We start from the raw sequence: 23098 nt of genomic DNA, 5'->3' as shown, positions 1-23098 counted from the left end.
TAATTATAATGCAAAGAAGTCTCCACACAGGGACTTCTATCTGTCAGTGTTTCTGCTTATCCAATCTCTCTATCTTGTAAAGTCCGAGTGTGGCTGCTCAGCTTGAGCTTTCATTGCTCGTTAAGTCCATCACTGTATCCATCTGACTCCATCTGAAAATCCCCCTATGCACACTCGAGCCCCGACCCAACAAACGCTCACACATGTCTGGCAGATGCTGTGTGCACCGTGTGTTTGGAGCGCTGTTTGGAAAACAGGGAGAGAAGCTGGGGATAACGGTGCTGGACGCCGGACAGAGCGCCGTCCTTCAAGCGGCTGATCTCACAGTGCAGCACTCACTGACAGCTCACCCCATCTCCTTCCTCTCTCTCAGCCCCCCAAGCCCTCTCTTTCAGGACCTCCAGCTTCCTAGGACAGTCGTGGAAAGACAGGCGTAAGCCGCCAGAACAGTGGTTTTGCAGGTTGCTGTATTGACATTCCCTTCTATTGCGGTCATTCCTGGTCAGCACGCCCACAACAATATTCCGATTAGTGTCATTAACAAAATCTAGCACATATGTAGGTGTAGGTGTATCACCGCTAAAGCACTGAAACTGGGGTTGGGGGGGTGTAGGTGTAGGTGTATCACCGCTAAAGCACTGAAACAGGGACAAGCTGCTGTGCGACTGACCGTACAAACAGATTTGGCAGGAGTTTAGAGCTTCCTTTGCTGCAATTCACAGAAACAACTGGAATCCAGGCACCGAAGCCTGTGGGAGATCACTGAGTGATGAAGTAACGCTCTAAAAACAGGTGGGAATAAAACAAGCCCACTGTAGTTGCGAGTTTAGCGACATGCTAAGTTCAATTAAAAGGGAAAGCAAGTAAATCTGGATGAAGCAGTGGACTTAATGAGTGCTCTCAGATATGAGGATTTGTCTTGTAAACAGGTGTGATGTGAGCCTCAGTTAGCTGGACGTTCCTGGCTACACGTCACTGTCCGTGGACCAATGGTTGGTGCTATCTGCAAATATGAAGTAGGAGGAATGTTGGACCATTTCTGTCTGCCAATGTGTTTCAGTTCAAGATTTCTTTGGGTCATCGTCTTGTTGCATTACCCAACGTACCGTCTCTTCAGCTTGAGGTCACAGACTGCTGAACTAGGCCCTTATTCATCTGCCTTTCATAGAACACTATGGGATATCCAGGTGGTAACCTTGAGATGGGCTACACTCTTTGTGGTGTCCTCCCACCCACACAACTCATTTTCAGTGTCTTTTTAATAGGTTTTTGTCAGATTATTAAACATATGGGTTCACTTACTTTTTCTAGCCTGCACTGTGGACGTTTACTCAATTCACTTAATAAAAACACATGAACAGCACAAGAGTTTGTGTAAACTGCCCCTAAGTTCAGCCCTATTCTTTCTGCTGCTTCATCTAATAACACAACACTCCACCAGAGCCTTGTGTCCGTTCCCAAGAAAGGGTTTGATTTCAAATCAGATCGGATCCTGTCAAAACTCAGGGCTCTTAATCTCCACGATCAGTCTGATTTCTTTGAACGCTCCACACCGTTAATACACAGCATGCCTTTTGGTCCGGATTTGGTCTGGAATTGCCTTTGAGCTGAGAGATGACAGGATGCCAGGCTACAGTGGGGTTCTGGATCACTGTACCTGCTGTAGCGATTCAATCAATGTAACAGAGTACAAGGACAGACCTAAATCAGACTAAGCAGGAATGGCAGTTGTTTTAGACTCAGGCTGCCAGAGATCAGAATCCCGAACACTCATCACCAGCTGAGGAGTAAATAAACAAACCCATACTGGGTGTGAGATCATGCTAGTTCCGTATTCACTTTGGTCGTGTTTTGGAATAATCCAATACAAAATAAAATAAAGATTGTTTATCTAAATATAAAAACCTAAACTTACTAACTACTTATTAATTAAATTTACTATTTACTATTGAAGTTACTAAGCTCAGTAGTAAACTTTTGAAAAGGTTTTGAGTAATTTATGCATAACAAATAGTAGCTAATCAATCACTTAGAGCAGTTACTGGAAATGTCATAGTAATTCCTGAAATATTTACAGATAATTTAGAGCAATTTAATAATTTATAGCCACTATTAAAAAATAGCAGTTATTGACTAATTTAAAATAGTTACTATACAGTTTATAGTCGTTAGAAAATGCTTTAATAAGGTTTTGAATAGTATTTATAGTCATTACTAAAAAAATGTATAGTTATTACTAAGTAATGGAAAAACAGGTATAAATACAGATAGTTAGGGTAGTTATAAAATAACATTTAATGACAAATAGTTTTTTTGTTAATTATTAAACAGATATAACAATGTATTGCATTATAAAAATGTATATCAACGACATGCTATAAAGTTTAATGAATAAGTAACAGCAGCTATTAAATAACTTATGTCATATAACTAGTTATTTAAATTTATTATTAAATAATTTTAAATAGTTACTAAATAATGTGAAGTAGTTATTGAGCCTTTTGTTAACAGATAATGAATAATTGATTATTGAATATGGTCATTATTACTGAATAATGTATAGTAGTTATTCAGCCATTTAAACAGATAATGAATAATTGATTATTGAATATGGTCATTATTACTGAATAATGTGCAGTAGTTACTGACTAATTAAAAAATTACTGGATCATTTGTAGTAATTATTAAAAAATACTAATTAAGAATAATTTACTGTAGTTTCTGGCTGATTTATAGCATTTACTAAATGTTCTATAGCAGTTATTCTACTATACTTATCATTCTTACTAGTTACTATTTAATAATTCCTAGTATTGAATGAATAACAGGCCTTAAGATGATTAACAAGCCAACTTAACCAGTTAATCATGGTTCTCCTCCTGTTCTGCTTGTCTATTTTGCTAATCTAAACATGTATATGTATAATATTGCACATTAATGCGCAGAATTCTTTATTAATTTTCATTAGATTTATTAGAAAGTATGATTAGAAAGAAGCATGTAATTATACAGAGTACTTCAGACGTACAGTACCTTTTTATGACTCTTCAGCACGGAGGGAGTGACGAAGGCTTTCTCACACAGGTCACACTTGTACTTCTTGTGTCCGTCGTGCACCACCTGAATGTGAACGTTCAGCGTGTCCTTGCGCTTGAACGTGGCGTCACACTGGTCGCACTTGAACGTCCTCTCACCTGGACAACAACAACAAAAAAACAAAGAAAGAAAACAGACGAGGCGCAAGGAGTCAGAACGACAGGACAATTTCTCTCCTCTCTCCCAAACAGAGCGGGAGGCTTGCTTTTGTTCTGCGTCTGAAAGCCCCCTGTTCAACTTCACCATTTGACAGGGGGGACCACTTTGTGTCCTGGCTGCTTTGTGGGAGCCACTTTGCTGCCCCGAGTGTCTGTCTAGCTTTGGAAATTGTTTTCTCTCTCTATTCTTGTCTCTTTTTTTTTTGGTCGCATTTTATTCCTCTTTCAGAGTGAAGGACATGGGTGTCTGCACTCATGTCTATCACAGGGGGGCAAAAAAAAAGGGAATGAAAAATGGGGTGGTAAACAAATAAAGACTGAAGTAAGCGTCCATCAACCTCTCCAGATCCTCGCCACAGTGCCTTTCAAAAGCCTGCTTCTGCCTCGCTTGAGTTTTTTATAGGACGCCACACAACAATAAAGAGCTTCCACAGAAACAGATACATGGTGGGAAGAAAACTAGAGGCACCCCAGAAATATCGATTTCTGTTATTTATGACCAGTAACTTACAGCAAGAGAATAAGTTACAGCAGTTCTTACCAAATGTGTAGTGGTTATTAAATAATGTAATACAGTCATTTAAATTCAGATGATATTCACTATTAATAAATGCATACTAATTACTAAATTACATGTAGTAGTAATATTGTTTAGTAGTTTTTGAATACTTTAAATATAGTTATTGAATTCAATTATTTATAGTAGTTACTGACTCATTCCAAACAGTTATTGAATAATGTACGATAATTTTTAATATTCCTAAATAATTTACAGAGGTTACTAAACACTTTGTAGTAGTTACTTTTAGTATTAACTTTACTTTTTTAATGAAATTTATTTTAAACAGAGGTTTCTGAATAATTGATAGTGGTTACTACGGAATTTTATAATCAATTTCTAACAATAATGTTTAGTAGTTATTGACACATTTGAACAGTTATTGAATAATGTACAGTAGTTTTTATTATCCCTGAATAATTTACAGAGATTTCTGAATAATTTATAATTATAATTTATGTAGTTACCAAGGAATTTTACATGAAATTTCTAATCATGTTTAGTAGTTATTGACTAATTGTAAACAGTTATTGAATAATGTATCATAGTTTTAAATATTCCTGAATAATTTAGAGGTTACTAAATACTTTGTAGAAGTTACTCAGTAAGTCATATTAAATCCAAAATAATGGTTAATATTTATTGACTAATTTTAAACAGTTACAGAATAATGTATAGTTGTTTTCTTCATATTCCTGATAATTTACAGAGCTTTCTGTATATTTTTTAATGGTTAGCCAAAGTTTGTATATTACATTTATAATAATGTTTAGTAGTTATTGACTAATTTTAAACAGTTATTGAATAATGTATAGTATTTTTTTTATATTCCTGAATAATTTACAGAGGTTTCTAAATAATTTATAGTGGTTAGGAATTGTATATTACATTTACAATAATGTTTAGTAGTTATTGACTAATTTTAAACAGTTATTGAATAATGTACAGTAATTTTCTATATTCCTAAATAATTTGCAGAGGTTACTAAATACTTTGTAGTAGTTACTTTTAGTATTAACTTTACTTTTTCAATGAAATGTATAGTAGTTTTTAACTCATTTTAAACAGAGGTTTTGGAATCATTTATAGTAGTTACCAAGTAATTATATTATATAGTATTATTATTATATTTAGAATAATATTTAGTAGTAAGTGACTCCTTTTAAACCGTTATTGAATAATGTAATAATTAGTTACTAAGTAATTTATTTTAAATTAATTAATGTTTAGTGGTTATTGACAAATTTTAAAACCAGTTATTGTATTTAATTATTTATAGTAGTTAATATATTATTTTAAACAGTTATTAAATAATATACAATACTATACATGCCACTATTATTATATTCCTGAAGAATTTAAGGTGGTTACTAAGGAATTTAATTAATTCAGAATAATGTTTAGTTAAAGTAAAGTTACTGACAATTAAAAAAATGTAATAATATACAGTGATTTTTTAGTAATTTAAAGTTATTTACATGAATTAATATAAAAATAGTTTTATATAGTTATTAAATGAAACCATTTATTGTAGTTTATTCACTTTATACATAGCGATTTAAAATAGCCACTGTATAGTGAATTCTTTAAAGTACACAGTCATATCAGAACATTATGACCATTATGACCCCTGGTTTGGAATGAAATTGACCCATCAGCTCCACTTCCCATATAGGAGCACATAGTAGTTCTATAATCACAGCCTCCTCGTCTCTTCAATGGTCAGGACCCCACAGGACTGACCACCACAGAGCAGGTAGTATTAGGGTGGTGATCCTCCCATGCACTACCATGCTGTGCTGAGAAGTGTACTGAGCCTCCACCCAAATAATATCTGGTCACCATCAGCCCTGCAGTCAGAAACTGACCAATGATGAACAGGGTAGAGAGAGGGCTGACAACAGCTAGGCTACAGTCTGTAACTGTACACCATTATAGTGGATCTATAAGGTAGGTGGACTTCATAATGTGGCCCATGGAGTAGAGTAAATGGTGGGTGATGGTGGGATAAGTGCATAAGTGAATGATGAGTGTACATCTGCTGCTGGAACTGTATGGACACACACTATATCTCCTAGGAGAGTAGTCATTTCCAAGCCGATGCCTGGTCGATATGCTAAAGCTATGATACAGCTACATTCTCCTGGATGCCACAGGGAGCACGTTCGGGCTGCTGAAGATCTGTCGGCCGTTCGAAAAAATTCAGCTCTGTGGAAAAGTTAGAACCACAAAACAGAGGAAGATCTGGACGAACTGGACAGTCTGGACAGTCTAAGTCCAGTACTTGTTAGCCTAGCATCTCCCATTCTAAACTAAAGAGGCAAACTCTGGATACCAGCAATCATCCCTAAAAAATCCAGCAGATGGTCTAAGCTGGTCTGTGATGGTCAAGCTGGTTGAAAGGCTGGTCAGACAGGTGAAAACACAGCCTATACTGGTAAGTTTGCTGGTTAACCAAGCAAATAGTGTCTCCTGCATTTGCTTCTGGTCATGCTGGTCAACATGCGTGGTCTTGCTGGATGACCAACTGGGTCGGGCTTGGTCAAGACGATGACTGGGTCAGAACCAAAACATCTCCAATACATCAGACAGGTCTTGTGGGGTGTTCCCCCACCTAGTATGCAGTGGCCAGTACCTACCATAAGTGTTCCAAGGAAGGACAACCGGTGAACCGGTGACAGGATCATAGGCACCTAAGGCTCAGTGATGCTCATGGAGGCCTCACCCACCTCATAACTTGTTGCCAGATACCACAGGACGCCTTCAGCCCATGTCTCGAATGGTAGTATGGTAGGTGGTACTAATGTTATGGCTGATTGGTGTGTATCTCTATTACATCAGTCAACAAAAATCAATTACGTCAGCAGTTAAGCTGTTGTTGTTGTAGTAAGGTAACGAGAGAGGGTCATTCTAGCTAACACACACACACACACACACACACACACACACACAGCTGTTTATGAGGTGTATGTGAAGGCCTCGCCCCAGTACGCCAGTTGACCTTGTTAAAGGTGTAAAGGCTATTTAATTGATTCCCTCAACAGCAGCTTCAACTTCATGAGAAAACACTGAGACAGCTGTCTTCCATTTCCTCACAGTAAGCAGTGTGCACATCGCTAACCACACACACACACACACACACACACACACACACACACACCAGTCGACTACAGCCAAGATATGTGTTCATCTTCTCTCTCTCTCTTTCCCGTCCACCCCCCACCCCTTCTGTCACAGAGAATCCCAGCATAAGCCCCTATAACTGTGTCCTTCAGTGACGAGGGGGGGGTGGGGGTGAGGTGGGTGAGGGGGTGGTGGGCAGCGATAGGCCCCTCGGGAGGACAGCAGGAAATGCCTGCAGCTCTATAATCTTGGTGTCATCAGTCTAGACTGGGCAGAGCAGAGGCCAGCTTCATCCTGCCTGGACCAGGCGGCTCCACGCGCCCTCAACATGCACCCCACGCCCCACACACGGTGCCGGGGCCTGAGCCGCAGAGGAGGGCTCGCGGGTGGCCAGCTGGACCGGTGGCTGAGGCTCCCAGGACGTTCCTCGGCAGGAGATATGTGGGACCCATTTGTGGTTCTTTATAGAAGGTTCCATGAAGAATGTCCTGGTATGTAAAGAACCCTTAAACCAGACAAAGAACCATTTCAGCGTTCCAGTAAAAGTGGCCCAAATCGGACTTTTTGCTTCAAACAATACATGTCCAAATGTTTGTGGACACCCCTTCTAATGAATGCATTCAGCTACTTTAAGTTGCACCCATTGCTCACATAGAGCTTATCTAGGCCACATAGAGTAGTACTGCCAATAGAATAGGACTCTCTGCAGGAGCAGATCAGCATGAACCCATTGGCACCATGCTGCCTAATACAAGGCGTGGGCTAGAGGAGGGTACAAAGCCCCCCAGCAGTATTGAGCTGTGGAGCAGTGGAAGAGCTGTGTTCTCTGGAATGATGGATGGTGGTGCTCCATCCAGTACTTTTGGAATGAGTTGGGGAGTTGGGGGTGATGAGGTGGGGTGGTGATCATCATCCAACATCCTGAATATTTTTACATGCCGATTCGGGGTTGTTTTCGCTCTCTCGCGCACACTCGCGCTCCCTGTTTTGAGTCTCCCTTGCATGCATGGGCTCTCTCTCTCTCTCGTGTTCTTTCCCACTCTCCCTCAGAACCAGTTAGGCCGATCAGGTTGGATTCGGGTTTTTTCATGCCACTGCAGACCTCTAACACACACACACACACACACACACACACACACACAAATTGATGGTGAGGGTCTTACTGTTGTGGATGAGAAGATGACGCTGCAGGGAGAATGGAGTGCGAAAGAGAGCCTTACACTCCTCACACTGAAACGGCCTCTCCTCTGAGTGAGTCTGGAGAGACAGAGAGAGAGAGACACAGACACAGAGAGACAGAGAGAGAGAGAGAGAGAGAGAGAGAGAGATTAAGTGTCTGATGTGACTAGTCTTCATCATTAGATAATGAGGAGCGACGGTGATCAGACAGCAGTATAAATACAACCATAATACTCTCATAACTAATAATAATAATAACAAAAATATAGATCTTTGTTATTCTCTGCCCCCCCCCCCCCCCCATTCCCCCGCGAGCCGTGTGGGGTTTTGGGGATAACTCTATCTGCCTGCAGGAGTAAAGGTTGAAGGTCAGCAGGGGTTAGTGGGGGTCAGGGTTCGCCGGCAGCTTTGGCTGAGGCTCCACAGTGGCTGATTGGACTGACGATCTCCATTAAGATAAGAAGCTTACGGATCCTTCTCCTTATTTACCCATCAGTCTGTCTGTCTGGTTGTGCTGTCTGTCCCTCCTCTGACATTTCAACCAACATAACCTATGCTACATGTCCATATGTTTGAGGACACCCCTTCTAATGAATGCATTCAGCTACTTTAAGTTGTTGGCACCATGCTGCCTAATGCCAGGCGTGGGCCAGAGGGATATAAAGCCCCCCAGCATTGAGCTGAGGAGCAGTGGAACTAGCTGTGGTGTTGGGGATGAGGTGGGGTGGTGAATATCCAGTCACTGAGTGCAATCAAATCAAAATCCTCACAGCAATGCTCCTGCAAAATCTAGTAGAAAGCCTTCTTCCCTGGACAGTAGTGACAGTTACTCCAACAAAAGCAGGATAGGGTCTTTTTTAATACCCTAGATTTTGGAAGAAACAACGAATGAGGAGGTGTCCCAATACTTTTGTCCAAATTTTGTCCCTTATAATGATTTGAATGGCCTACCTATAGTTAAACCTCCATACTGTGGCGGCAATCCAACACAGCAGCCGTGCCGGCGAAGCCAGCTTCATGCAAGTGCCCTAACACATACGATCACACACTTACACACACAGGTACCTTTTTGTGGTTCTTGTAGACGTTGCGGTGGGCGAACGCCTTCCAGCACAGCTTGCACTTGTACGGTTTGTCCTCACTGTGAATGATCTTATGAGCTGTAACCTGGTCCAAACGCTTGAAGCTGCGATTGCAGATCTCACAGGTGTAGGGGCGCTTCTCTGAGGAGCAGATACAAAAACACAGATCCAGATGATTTGTCCAACCGGGCTAGTGCGCCCCCAAGAGGACTCCGCCTTAAATGATGATGGTGGTTCGATAGCAATAGGCGGCCATATGTTTGACACTCCCGTTGGTGGCAGGGGCATTTTACAAAGCAGAGAAGTCTCATCTTACACCCCACCAACAGTCTATTTTCACTCCTTCCACCTGCGTCACTTAAATAGCAACACTATCTCGGCAACGGAAAACACAGGAGGAGCTTGTCAACGGTCAGACGTTCGTTGCTATCTCGGCAGTGAATTGTCATCACAGGCACGTGCAGCTCGTACCCCTAATGAATGCATTCAGCTACTTGAGATAGTACTGCCATGAGTAATAGATTAGGACTCATGAACCTACGGGCACCATGCCTAATGCCAGGCGTGGGAACACTCCTCAGCTGCACCCTTACCTGAGTGTGTGATCATGTGCCGCTTCAGCTGATTGGTCGAGATGAACTTCTTGTCACAGGCAGGGCAGTCGAATACCTCATGGACCTGCAGACAGACCATAAACCTATGTGGTTATGTCTTAGTCGCTTCAACATATATGGAACCAGGGGTGCCCACTTCACTATGTGAACCTTTACTTGAGTTGCAATAAGAAAAGCAGTATCCTCCTCTGCAAGAGGCTCCGATACATGCAATTCAACAAGGCTGAGATCAGACCTAGGACTTGGCCATTCCAATATACTGTCACTCGTTTATTCTGTAAATTGGTTTGGATGGTTAGGAACGACCCAAAAACCACCCAAGTAGTAGGCCTGCCCCGACCTGGAAGCTGACGTCCAAGAAAGACGCCTATGTTCCAAAAACAACACTTTCAAGCTTGACTAAAGTCTCCAGCTGACCACAAGGATGACGAACAAGCCTTCAGAAGGTTAAGACTGAGCTGTTTGGGCAACAATGACCTGGGGTGTGTTTGGAGGAGTAAAAAGTGTGGAAAATGGGTCGCAAATCATGGTCTGCAGTTCCCTGTCCGTCGGTTTTGCCTTTCAGCCACAATTCTGAGGAGAATTTCCGGTAGACTGGAAATGTTTGCCACTGCTGGTAGACCCATATGACGGTACGCTTCCATGCACCTGCAGCTTCAGCTACTTCATTCACACTGTGGCTCGACCAAATGCAATCCTTCCATTCTGCCCATCATTACCATCTACTTTGCGACCTATTTTCCAAACATCCAACAAGACACTCCGTGTATCTGCACTGTGGCAACTCTTCTCATAGTCTGAGCACCACCACACACCCTGCAGGTATTTGTAGCCTGATCATCCTCATGCTGCTTCATCTGCAGGAGCCTGAATTTACTACCACCTTAAACAAGCAAGGAGACTAATGTACGTTAAAACAGCTCACTCCACTTCTCTGGACAGATTTCTGAGTTTTTTAGAGTTGCTACACCACACTGATCAGTTAAGTGAGCAGGGAAACGTTAAATCATGCAAAGCGGAAGAGCTCCAAGAGCTGCGGTGGAGACTACCAGCCCTAAGAAGTGTCAAAAATGCACAAGAAACCAGACAAACATCTAAAGAACACAAGCTCCACAGGCTCTACCAGCTTGAAAAAACAAAAACTAGAACACAAGACATAGAACATGGCCAAAAACCACAGCAGCGATGGAGTTTAGAAGACTCCGGCTACAATGACGGGAACACATATGAGGTATTTTAATTGCAGGTTCAGGGTTGTTTGGGAGCCTCCCTTGGGTGAGATTCAGTTGCCCGTTCATAGTGTAGAACCTTGAAAATGTCCTCAGACCAATTCACCAGGGGAAGGCAAGGGGGCGTATTAAAGCACCTCAGAGCCTCACACACACACACACATGCAATAACACACACACATTTCCACAGATGGAGAAGTCATTCAACTTCTTCAAGGTTTGAACAGAAACTCTGCCCAATACAAAAACACTTAAGAATGTTTGTAATGTGTCTCCGCTGAAGAACATTAACATGGGCTCCAATGGACCACACAACCTCATGAAACGAACGAACATGACTTTGGTTCAATACGTGACCTTTTCAAACCCTGGAGGTCCAAAATCAACAGATGATTTTACTGGATAATAAAATGATTAGTGCGACCAGCCTTCATTTCTTGTTTCCATTCAGCACAGCATTTTCCAGGAGATCTTCCTAAGAAGATTAGACGCAAGACTAGAAAAAAGTGATAGTTGGGCAGCTAAAGTGATTTTCACTGGTTGCTAAGGTATCCCAGGTGGTTGCTATGGTATAACTGTTGGTTTCTAAGATGGTGCTAGGTGGTTGCTACGGTATATATATATATATATATATATATATATATATATATATATATATATGTGTGTATGCAGGCGATAAGAGGAACCAATCACGCAACCCCAGAGGCAGATAGCTTGCACACCCGCAGCAGGGCCACACGAAGCCAAGCCAACCCCAAGACCACAGATTTCTGGAGGACCAGAGATCGGATCGGATCAGATATTAGGTAAGTGAGCTCTCAGCTCCGATTGGCTCAGTGGTCTAATGCGCTGCCACTATGGCCCTGGAGGTCATGTGGTTGAATCCCAAACCATGCCGCTTTGCCATCAGCAGCCAGAGTCTGAGAGAGCACAATTGGCCGTGTTCTCTCCGGCGTCCGACCCGGCACTCGGCTGTCAGGCCACACTGGCGGCAGTGTGAAAGGAGGAAGAGGCGGTGGCTGGCTGTGCAGATATCTGAGGAGGAATGTGTTAAGGCCCTACCCTCCTAGTGTCGGGAGCATTGCTAGTGCTAGGGGGAGCTACGAACGCTCTACTCTTCACTCTACTGAGGACTTCATTAAGAATTACTGGTCTTCAAGAGCTGTCCCTTTGTGTTTTTGCTACAATAGGTTTTCCAATCTTGTGCTAAAAGTGCTAAAACTGGATTTCTTCATTGTTAAAGCCTGAAAATAATAGAATCCTAGACAGAATCGCGGTCCTTTAAAGGCAGCACAGACCACCATTAGCTTCTCCCACATTTTAGCCGCCACTGTTCAGGACTCTGCAAGAGCTTTGCTCAAATAGCTGCACTCTAATCTCTCCTCCCGGCTGAGGATGCGGGCCTAAACCCATCTGAGAAGCGAAAAGACTTGCTCGGCAGCTTTGGCAAGTCCCATTGAAGCTCAGCTTTCATATGTAGACATGCGTTTCACTCACTTAAAGCCAAACGAGGGCTGTGAAAGCTGCAGCGAGCGGAAGTCGGACTGATTAGGACTCTATTAAGAGGACGGGAATGGGGTGGAAATCTTCAGGACACAGAGCAAAAAGACTGCCGCTGTAAATTCAGCTATTTCTAATTAAATGAATAAACCATCTAGCTTCTCCTGCAATCTGCACTGATACACTCTTTGGACAAAAGTATTGGGACACTTGTTCATTCATTCTTTTAAAAGGGGTTTGTCCTGCTTGTGTTGGAGTGAACGGGGGAAGGGGACTACTCTGGGGACGTATCACAAGGGACGTATGCCCTTAAAATATAACAGCAAATACTTGATCCATTAAAATATGCTTAGACTGGATCATGACGTCCCCACTGATCAGTCCGAATAAGGACCCCCCTCTTCTAAGCGTCTCCGAGCACCATTCAGCTCACTGGACAAGGCAGAGTTATGGACAGTCTTGCAGAAGGTAACTCTAATAAGTGTCGAGTTACGGCGTCCCAGGACTCCAGAGCAGACTGACGCTGATTAGAGCACGTTAATTCTCCCCAGGGTCCAAGAGCCCCAGACGGGGATCTGGTCATTTAGGGTGAGCTATGAGACAAATGTTACAGGGTCGTCTCAATGAAGGAAGACAAACGTCTCGGCCACAACTGGATGTGTCCCAGCACATCATGCATGTGGCAAGCTCGTTTAGGGTTTGTACAGGGAACGAATCTGTGCCTGGAAGCGCTGTTTAGATAAACCGCTGATGGCTCGGCTGAGCTCGGCTGCTATATATCAGGTTAAGGCAGGCTGAGCTGTGGCGGAGTTTGAGGGAGGATGATTGTGTAACCTGTGTTAATGAGGACACATCACATCGTCCTCGAGGACATGGCGTCTGCTTCTCTGCTCTGCCAAAGACGCTCAGACGGCGACGCCAAATCTTAATCCACGGAGAGAGTCTGGTGTTCGAATCCCGAGCCATTCCACTTCGCCATCAGCGGCCGGAGTCCGGGGGAGCACAACTGGCCGTGCTCTCTCCAGACGGCTAGATGGCGCCAGCTGGTGTGGCTGAGCTTTCCTCTGAGCGTGTGTCAGCTATCAATGTGTTTTACTCTGAAGCAAGTAACAGGGTGGTAAATTGGCTTGTTAAATGACATCTGAGCATTTTTCACCCCAACCAAAGCATCTGTAGATCATCTACAGAGGAACCAGGACAAAGACTGCTTTCTCTACTGATACCGATGCACTTGGTTAGGGTTCTTTAAGTACTGGCAGTCTCTTGGCAACGGCCTTGGCTTACCGTCATAATCGACGGAAGTTACATCGGCCCTAAAATCGAACCCTGAGGGACTATTATATAACAATATCCAAATAATTAAGCTAGGTTTTTTTGGAGTTAACAAAGGAATTTTCCATGATGACATTCCATGATCATAACAGCTGAGCATGCAAAGGCCTCTAGACTTTGTCACTGGTCTTATTCTGGAGTTGGTTCAGGCTAATTTGGCATCATTAGCGCTAGGAACTAGGTAAGGCTTTTTTTCCGAGGCAGTAGAAATCCTGACGCCAGGGCTAAGGGCCGATCGTCTGCTTCCTTTGACTCTTAGATTTCACGGGGGCCGAGGGGATGAGCTCGTGAAACAAAAGACGACCTTTTCTTCGCGCACTCACACCAGTGGAAAAATGTTACAACGTCAACATAAACCTCACCTCCTAGAGAGACAGAGAGAGAGAGAGAGACAGAGAGAGAGAGAGAGAGAGAGAGAGAGACAGAGGCTGTGGAAGACGGGCGATAAATGCTGGGAGGGATACATATATTTGGAACGCTGGAATGTGAGACAGTGAGAATCAGAAGCCTGACAGGGAGGAGAAGAATAGGAGACTCGCAGAAAAGCACAGGAGAGACACCAGAGACAGATTGATGGAGTGAGGAGAGGGGAAAAATGAAGAGCGAGAGGCGGAGAGATGAGCCAGGGGGAGAGGAAGCGGGGATAGAGTGATAGAGGGGATAGAAGAAGAGCGAGATGGATGGAGACAGGAGAGGGAGGAGATGTAGCTGACCTTGCGATGCTCCTGCAGGTTGACTGAGGATGAACATTTCTTATTGCAGATGGTGCATATGAGCTTCCTGCGAGAGCTACCTGCAGAGCACACACACACACACACACACACACACACACACACACACACACACACACACACCATGAATCAGAGGTCAACGACAGTGCTGGGAGAAAACTATTCACAGAACAATTCGTGATGAAGCTAAAGTATTAGGAAAGTCCCAATCCAGTAGTTTTGCTTCCTGATGCGAGGAGTCTGATGTTAAGTAGCAGCCAGTACGGATCCGCTGTGAACATTATTAGTATTATTAGTAATAGTAATATTATTAGTATTAATAACATTGGTGTTGTTTTTAATTGTTTTTATTATTGTTTCTTATTTTATGTATTAAATATTAATATTTTATTGTATATATTTATGAATATTGGTGTTGTTTTTAAATAGTATTATTATTTTTTTCTATTTTTTTATTATTTAATCATTAGTATTTTATTGTGTATATTTTTTATTATTGTTGTTAAATTATTATTGTCACATTTTATTTATATTATTTATTTTTGCATTGTTATTATTATTGTTTTTAATAATATTATTTTATAGTATTTTATTATTTTTTATTGTTATTATAATAATATTCTTATTTTATTTTATAATTATTTTTATGTCAAATTTCATTTTTATTGTTTTTATTGTTGTTCAATTATTATTATTATTATTATTATTATTATTTGTCTCGTTTTTCAGTTAAGTTAAAAATCAAATGATCTCGATTTGTTCCCCCCCTCACATGCAGCCAACCTGCCATGTCATGTTTCTGTTTACAACGGGAGATGCTAGGCTAACTTTGCTAACACACACTGGACTACACACTCCCCGTTCTGCACTATGCAGACTTTAGCTCGGACAGATCATGCACTGTTTGGGTGGAGGTGCTGCTTTTTTAACCCACCCGTTCGTAGCTCCCCCTTGCACTAGCACTAGCAATGTTCCCGTCACTAGGAGGTTAAGGACTTGACACGTCTACTGTAATACATGCAAACCCAGCCGCCAACTGCCGTCAGTGTAGCATGGGCAGGCAGCCAACCCTAAAAACGTTGAGTCCCCAGCTCCACCACACCGGCCCACCAGCTAACAGACAGCGCCGTCTATCCACCCTGGAGACGGCGTGGCCAATTGTGCTCTCTCAGACTCCGGCTGCTGATGGCAAAGCGGCACGGCTCGGGATTCAAACTCAGGCCCTCCGGCCCGTAGTGGCAGCACATCAGACCGCTGAGCCACTCTGAGCTAATCTGTGCTGCTATTTCACAACCTACAAAGTGCCCTACATAGGGAAGGTGTGTTAGGGGGGTCATTTGAGGCAGGGCCTCTCAGAGTAAGCACTGCATGCTGCTTTATATTCAATCTAGCCAGAAACACTTATAATTAAGGGTCAAGCCCTACTCATTCTTCTGAGGTTAAAGATTAGGATGAGGAGAAGAGTGAAGAGTGCAATCAATAATACCAACACCTTATTTATTTATTTTACTTCTACCTTCTCTGAGCTGCACTTGGCTTTAAAAGGCTATTAAATGGATGAAGGAGAGCAGTTTAATACACGTGTGTGGTCCTCGCTAGATCCAAAAGCACTCCCCGACAGAAACTCAACAAAGGGATTTATGTAAAGGGGTTCAGCTGCTATTGAAGGCTGCATTAACAGCATGACAGGTTTACTTAGCTATTTTCACGCCCCCAAACAAGCAACTGTGGTGTCATTATAGGGCTGAAACTGCTGGAAGTTGCCTTTTCTGAATGACGAGCAAATAAACTCTGATTCCAAGACTAAGAGCTCCCACTCAGAGTAAGTTGGCTTGAATTAGTCTATTAGCAGAGTGTAGAAGCAGATCGGACAGATTAGCATTAGACTGTTAAAAGGGACATATGTAGCTGAAGTCACGCAAAAACCCTTGAATCTTCAAAATGGCAACTTTACAGGAGAAGGAAAAAACATTCCTACCTTTCAATGGAAGTCAATCTAAAAAGATTTAACTACAGGTCATTTTGGAGCATTTCTATTGGTCCACTCTTCATGGAATTTGCATACAATGTAAAAAACAACGGGCAGATTCAGAAAAGTCAAAAAAACTATAGGGACAAAAGTATTGGGACACCTACACATTACACCTACAGGAGCGTTTATGGCATCCCTTTCTACATCCATAGGCACTAATGTGGAGTTGGCCCTCACTTTGCGGCTCTAACAGCTACACAACCTCTGTTCAACCTCTGTCTAGTTCATCCCAAAGGTTTTCTATGGGCTCAGACCTCAACCCCTGAGAAACAGCCACATGGCATTATCCCCCCTCCACCAAACTCTACAGTTGGCACAGAGCAGTCAGGCAGGGAAGTCTGCAAGGTTCTCCTGGCATTCGCCAAACCCAGACTCGTCCAGTGGAACACATCTGGTGTGCTGTACACCACTATAAAGGTTAGCTTGCAGCGGCTCAGCCATGAAAACACATGCCAAGAAGCTCCCGGCGCACAATTTCTGAGGAGGTCCGGAATGAAACACCTGAATGTAACGGTAAAGAGGTGTGTTCCAACACTTTTGTCCATATAGCAAACAAGGAAAATAAAAGTTTGTGTGTGTGTGTGTGTGTGTGTGTGTGTGTGTACCAGTGTGAACGTTGCCTTTATGCTTTTTCAGGGCATCTTTGCTCTTGAATCTCTTCCCACAGCTCTCGGCCTTACAGATAAACCTGGCGTCTCCTTTGCAGGCCTCCTTGTGCTGCTCGAAGCTACACACACACACACACACACACACACACAGATACAGGTAAACCATATGAACACTGGTGGTCACACCTCTCACATCCCAGCTCAGAATGCCGGGGTGAGGGCACAGAGTCTGGCTCCTCTGCAGCAGAGAGGGTTACGGGCCGTGCTCGTGGAGGCGATTACAGAACTCAGTGCTAATGACTAAGCCATTGTTCCACCCTGTCCAATAAAATAATCAGATATTAAGGTTTCAAGGTTCAGTGTAGTTGTGTGTATGTGTATGTGTGTGTGTGTGTGTGTGTGTGTGTGTGTACCTTGACTCAGAGGAGAAGGAGCTGTGGCAGAGAGAACACTGGTGAGCTTTAGAAGCATCTCCTGTTGAGGCTGGACTCTCAGTGCAGTGGAGAACACTAGAAAACACACATTTATAAATTAGAACATTTATAGAACATTAGAAACTTCCCAGATGTTCAATAACGTATTATTAATAATATTATTATTAATAACAATAATTATAATAATAACACTTAAGTGTTGGAAAGTGTGAAAATCCTAAAATCCTCTTATAACCACATCAGTAATGCATTAGCTAGTCTTAAATGATGTATGAGTGTGTGTGTGTGTGTGTGTGTGTGTGTGTACTGACTGGCGCTGGAGTGCTTGTTTGACGGGGAACTCTTTGCCACAGTTGCGGCACTTGAACTCCTTCTCCTCTGCGCTGCCTCTCTGGTGCAGACTCTGCAGGTGCTCAGCCAGAACCTCCTCACTGGGAAAACTGCTCTCACACAGCAGACAGGGGTGGTCCTCCTTCTTTATTACTGCCTCTACACACACACACACACACACACGCACACAGATACACATACATCGGAGGTGTAAACACTGATGTTGATCAAGAAAATATAATATTATACCCCAGGGCACTCTTGTCTACAACCAGCCATAACATTAAAACCACCTGTCTAATATAGCGCCACTAAAACAGCTCAAACCCAGCTCTGTCCCATGGACACCACATGACCTCTGAAGCTGTCCTGTAGTCTCTGGCACCAAGACTAACGAGTCCTGTAAGTCGGTGGGAGGTGGGAGGGGCCTCCATGGATCACATAAATGAGCTTGATAACTTGTGGTAGGTACTGACCACTGCATACTAGGGGGAACCTCACAAGACCTGCCTGATGTTTTGGAGATGTGTCTGACCCAGCGGTCTAGAACGTCACAGTTTGTCCCTGTCCCATTTTACCTGCCTCCAGCACTGCTTCGCTCGCTGCCTGATATGTAGATGCCAGGAGCCGCTGGAAACAGACCATCAAAGTTATGCACGTCACCTCTCAGTGGTTTTAATGTTTTGGCAGATCGGTTCACCACGCCATCATCAAACCTGGCTCTGCGCTGAGGAGCTTGGCCTCTTTGCTGTTCTCGTCCTCATCTTTGATGATCTCGTCCTCCTCCTCGTCCTCCTCTTCCTCCTCCATGTCGCTATCCAGATAGCCTATCAGGAGCTCCGTATCGGTCTCGATGTCGTCCACAGCCAGATAAAAGATGTTCTCGCCATCCTGCCGACAACAAACACGCATTGCGTAACTAACACAGACCTCGCAATTCTACCCACACACACCCAGCCAGAGGGGTGGGCAGCCAACTCCAGCACCTGGGGGGGGCAGAGAGGGTGAAGGGCCGGGTATCGAACCCACAACCCTGTCATTAATAGCCCCTAACCGCTGAGCCACCATGGATTCCATCCTCAGGGATCCAAAGCTGGTTCTTCTATGACCAACTCTTCTGTCCTTCAACTGTTCCTGGTCCTGGTCCTGGTCCAGACCCCAGTGCTCACTCTCCAAACGAAGGCAACCGCATACACACACACATACAATCAAAGGCTGAAATGAGAACACTGCTAAAATAAACATCTAACCCATCTGTTCCTCTGCTTCTTCTGACTGTGGTTATACGTCTCAAAGTGAAACTAAGCAGACAAGATCACAGGGAAATAGCTAATGAAACACACACTCGCACACACACACACACACACACACACTCTTACACACTCACAAGGAAAGAAAACAGCTCATCCGTTCTCCTTGATTAAGGTCAGAGGTCAGGCTCTGGGAAATCCTAAATGTGCCATTATCAAATCTCCATCTCCGCAAAAGGTCAAGCAGATACCACCCATCTCTCATCTCTCCTTAGTCGCTCTGCCAGCTGTCAGCACTGTAACGTGGATGACCGAACGGGTGCGCATTACTGAAGCCAGATAGATCTATTAAACTCAGCTGAGAGCAGACCTGAGCGCCGCCGTAATTTCTCCTCAGTGTAGCCATTCCCATTCCTCACCCACTGATTAGGACCCCCCCCCCCTCCTTCTCCCCCGGATCACGTGAAGCATGGTTCCACCACTTCTGTTCCAACTGCCGCCAAGGCAAACATCATGAGACAGCTCAACACGCTTGGAGGAGAACACTAACAGATCGGCTAACAGACGCCTACTACTGTGCTGAGTGATGGTGGGAGGTGGTCTCCTGATGGTGGGACTCCATCAGTTCATGTCTTAGCAGGTCCGGCTGAGCTGGCTATAAGGGGGGTCCCCCTTGTGCCACCGAAACAGCTCTGACCTGTTGAGATATGGACTCCACAAGACCTCGGAAGATGTCCTGTGGTATCAGGCAACAGCAGATCCAGCAGCAGATCCAGCAGCAGATCCTGGCGGATGGGGCTCTTCGTGAGCACCAGTGACCCTTACTATGCACTGCATACTACGTACTGGGAACACTGGTCAGTGGAGTGTCTCAGATCCTTATGCTGGTCCATTTTTCCTGCACTATCATTACCTACCAGAACGGACGGCTCACTTGCTGCCTAATATCCTGCCAGGTAGATCCCACCCCTTGTCAGGTCCCCCTGGAAACATGATGATAAAATGTTCCTCACATTATCTTTCAGTGGTTGTAATGTTTTGGCAGGATGGCTGGGCAGGGAGAGAGAGAAACAGACAGACAGACAGACAGACAGACAGACAGACAGACGAACAGATGAAAGGTACACGTGTGTATGTTTGTGTGTGCAGGCATGTGTGTCTTTCTCCTTATCTTGGCCCGAGCCTCATTACACCTCCTTATCACGGCCACCTTCAAAGCCCTCCACCACATAAACACACACTCACACTCACACACTCACACACACACACACACACACACACAGTTCACAGCGTCAGCACGCTGCTGCAGCAGACATAACAAACACACACTCTCGCTCCTGCCTGCTCCTCCTTTTCTGCGGCGCTGTCTCTGGCCGTTTCTCCCTTTTCTCAGGAGCTTCTCACAAAGGTCAAAAACACCCCCCCCCCCCCCCCCCCCCCGCCCCAGTCACCCGCCACTCTCTCCCCTCCGGCCAATGACCACGTCCTCTATACTCCGGCTCCGGCTCCACGGTCAGCAAGAAGGCAACCAGCTGGAGCCGAGCCTGATCCCAGAGCGGCGCTCTTTTTGCGCCTGTTGACGGATACGGGCCCTGGACCGTATCAGTAGCCGGATCGGTCTGGCTCTGTGTTTTCACTGCAGATAAGGTACAGGGTGTTGGAGAGCTACTGTCTTCCAGCTCATCTCCCCTCTCATACCTGGATGGCAGCCAGGTTCTTCTGCTCCTGAGACGGGGCCTGGTGCACGAAGCGGAGCCAGTTCGCGTGCCGGGGGTTGCTGGCGTCCAGTATGTACAGCACGTCGCCCCTGCTCCCTCTGACCTGCGGAACGAGGACAGAAACACGGTTATTTTGCAGAGAAAATGTCTAGACCTGGCGTTACCATGCGCTTCATATCCGCGTAGTGTGCTAAATGTCCGAAAGTGTGTGGACACCCCTTCTAATGAACCCCTCAGAGTTGCACATATGTGAAAAAGCTTGTCTAGCTTTGCAGATAAACATATCGGAGCCTATCGGCACTATGCTGACTAACAATGCCAGGTGTGGGCTAGAGGGGTATTAAGCCCCCCAGCAGCATTGAGCTGTGGAGCTCTCTGGAATGATGGACGCTGGTGGTGAGGATGTGAGGTTGTGGTCATCATCCATAATGCACCTGTTGCTGCATACAGTCAAATCCTCACAGCAATGCTCCTCCAAAGTCTAGTAGAAAGCCTTCCTCCCTGGACAGTAGAGACAGTTACTCCAACAAAAGCAGGATCAGCTCTTTTTAATACCCTTGATTTCGGAATAAACAATGACTGAGCAGATGTCCCAATACTTTTGTCCATTTAGCGTATCTGGATCTACTTTGGCCAGAATCTGTTTTAAAGGTAGTGCTTTGGCCCCCAACATCATCAAGGATCTGTGGATAGACCTCAAGACCTCAACTATCAGAGAAATCTGCCTCTTCACTTTTATACCTCTTAGAAACCGAGTCACCTTCGACTTTCTTGGCTCTTTACAGCTAGCAAGTGGCCAAGAGTGGCCAGAGATCCCAGGGATAACACCTGAGCGCTGCTTAACCTCGTAAATGTCCCGCCGGTGAGCTGAAAGTGGAATTACACATTTCTATTAGCAAAGAATAGCCCCACCAGTTTGTAGGTAATAGTGTATAATAAGCCTTTGTGCCTTTAGGGGTTATTAAATATGGGATTCCATGGTTACGTATGTGCTGCGAACTCCCTATTGAAGGTAGCAGCCTCTCGAACTCCAGGCCAGCCTCCCCTTCTGTGTGCCGGAGGATAGAGCTACGCTAAGACGCTCAAAGATACGTACCTAGGCATTCTCCAGCTCCCTCTGCCAAGCTGAGAAATGCCCTCCCGGCGTCTGTTTTTGGATACAAATGATTATTTTGCGCGGCCGTCCCGGCTTTAACGGGCTGAAATGACGGCTAATGACGCCTGGCTCCCACAAACGATGGAATGACGGCCTCTCTTAATTGCACAGCTGCAGTGAAACCATCCAGCACATGAAAGTAACAGCACGGTTAAAGATTACATGCCGCGGCCATATATCAGAGCAATCACGCACAGCACTGTAATTTAAGATTTAAGCCTCCTGCACCGAGTGCAGCCGAGTGTCATCCAGATAGGCAGATGTATAAATCACAGAGTAATGTGGCTAAGCCCGGTAGGATCTGGGCTCTAATTAAACCGTCACGTAGCTGAAAATAAAAGCCCGAATCTCGCCGGGCAAATATCGGATGGCATCTCGGGAGGGCAGAGGGGTTGCGCGCTATGCGCCCACGGCGCTGCTTGGCAGGCAGAGCCGTTATTACAGAGACGACGGAGGGCCTGCACTGAACCCGGCCTACATGCCTGCACTGATTAGCCGTCGCCCAGAAAAACCAGTCAAGCATCTCTCTCTCTCTGCGCCTCGGTACCGAGCCGGCATGGCTGTGGAGTGCCATGATCTTCTAAGCGATACACCCTAAAGTGTCCAAATGTTTGTGGACATAGAATGAACGCACTGGGCTACTTTACGTTGCTTCCATTGCACTATAGAGGGGTGTAAAGCCCCCCCCAGCAGCATTGAGCTGTGGGGTAGTGGAAGAACTGCAGTGGAAAAGAGCTCTCTGCAATGATGGATGCTGGAGCTCCATCCAGTACATTTGGGATGAGCTGGGGTGAGGATGATGAGGTGTGGTGGTGATCATGAACCTCTCATCACCCAACACCCTGACCTCACTAACAAAGCATGCAATCAAAACCTCACAGCAATGCTCCTTCTTCTAAATCAAGTAGAAGGCCTTCCTCCCTGGACTGAAGCAAGTCCGAGCAAGCGTCCCAATACTTTTGTCCAT

The 23098-nt window shown here is 44.5% G+C and overlaps 1 protein-coding gene across 1 annotated transcript in view; it reads right to left on the bottom strand.

Moving 5' to 3' along the window:
* prdm5 (PR domain containing 5) overlaps nt 1-23098 on the bottom strand; it is a 58453-nt gene that overhangs the window by 33489 nt on the left and 1866 nt on the right. The window contains exons 3-12 of the mRNA XM_072696619.1: nt 20956-21078; nt 18724-18898; nt 17989-18166; nt 17657-17752; nt 17241-17362; nt 14586-14665; nt 9791-9875; nt 9181-9338; nt 8100-8193; nt 3034-3194 (exon numbers count right to left, since the gene is read on the bottom strand). Coding sequence (XP_072552720.1) covers nt 3034-3194; nt 8100-8193; nt 9181-9338; nt 9791-9875; nt 14586-14665; nt 17241-17362; nt 17657-17752; nt 17989-18166; nt 18724-18898; nt 20956-21078 — 1272 coding nt within the window. The remainder of the gene's footprint in view (nt 1-3033; nt 3195-8099; nt 8194-9180; nt 9339-9790; nt 9876-14585; nt 14666-17240; nt 17363-17656; nt 17753-17988; nt 18167-18723; nt 18899-20955; nt 21079-23098) is intronic.

This window comes from Salminus brasiliensis, chromosome 14 (genome assembly GCF_030463535.1).
Source record: "Salminus brasiliensis chromosome 14, fSalBra1.hap2, whole genome shotgun sequence".
NCBI classification, from domain to species: domain Eukaryota; kingdom Metazoa; phylum Chordata; class Actinopteri; order Characiformes; family Bryconidae; genus Salminus; species Salminus brasiliensis.
Note: the sequence above shows the minus strand (reverse complement) of the source record. Positions and strands in the feature narration are given on the sequence as shown.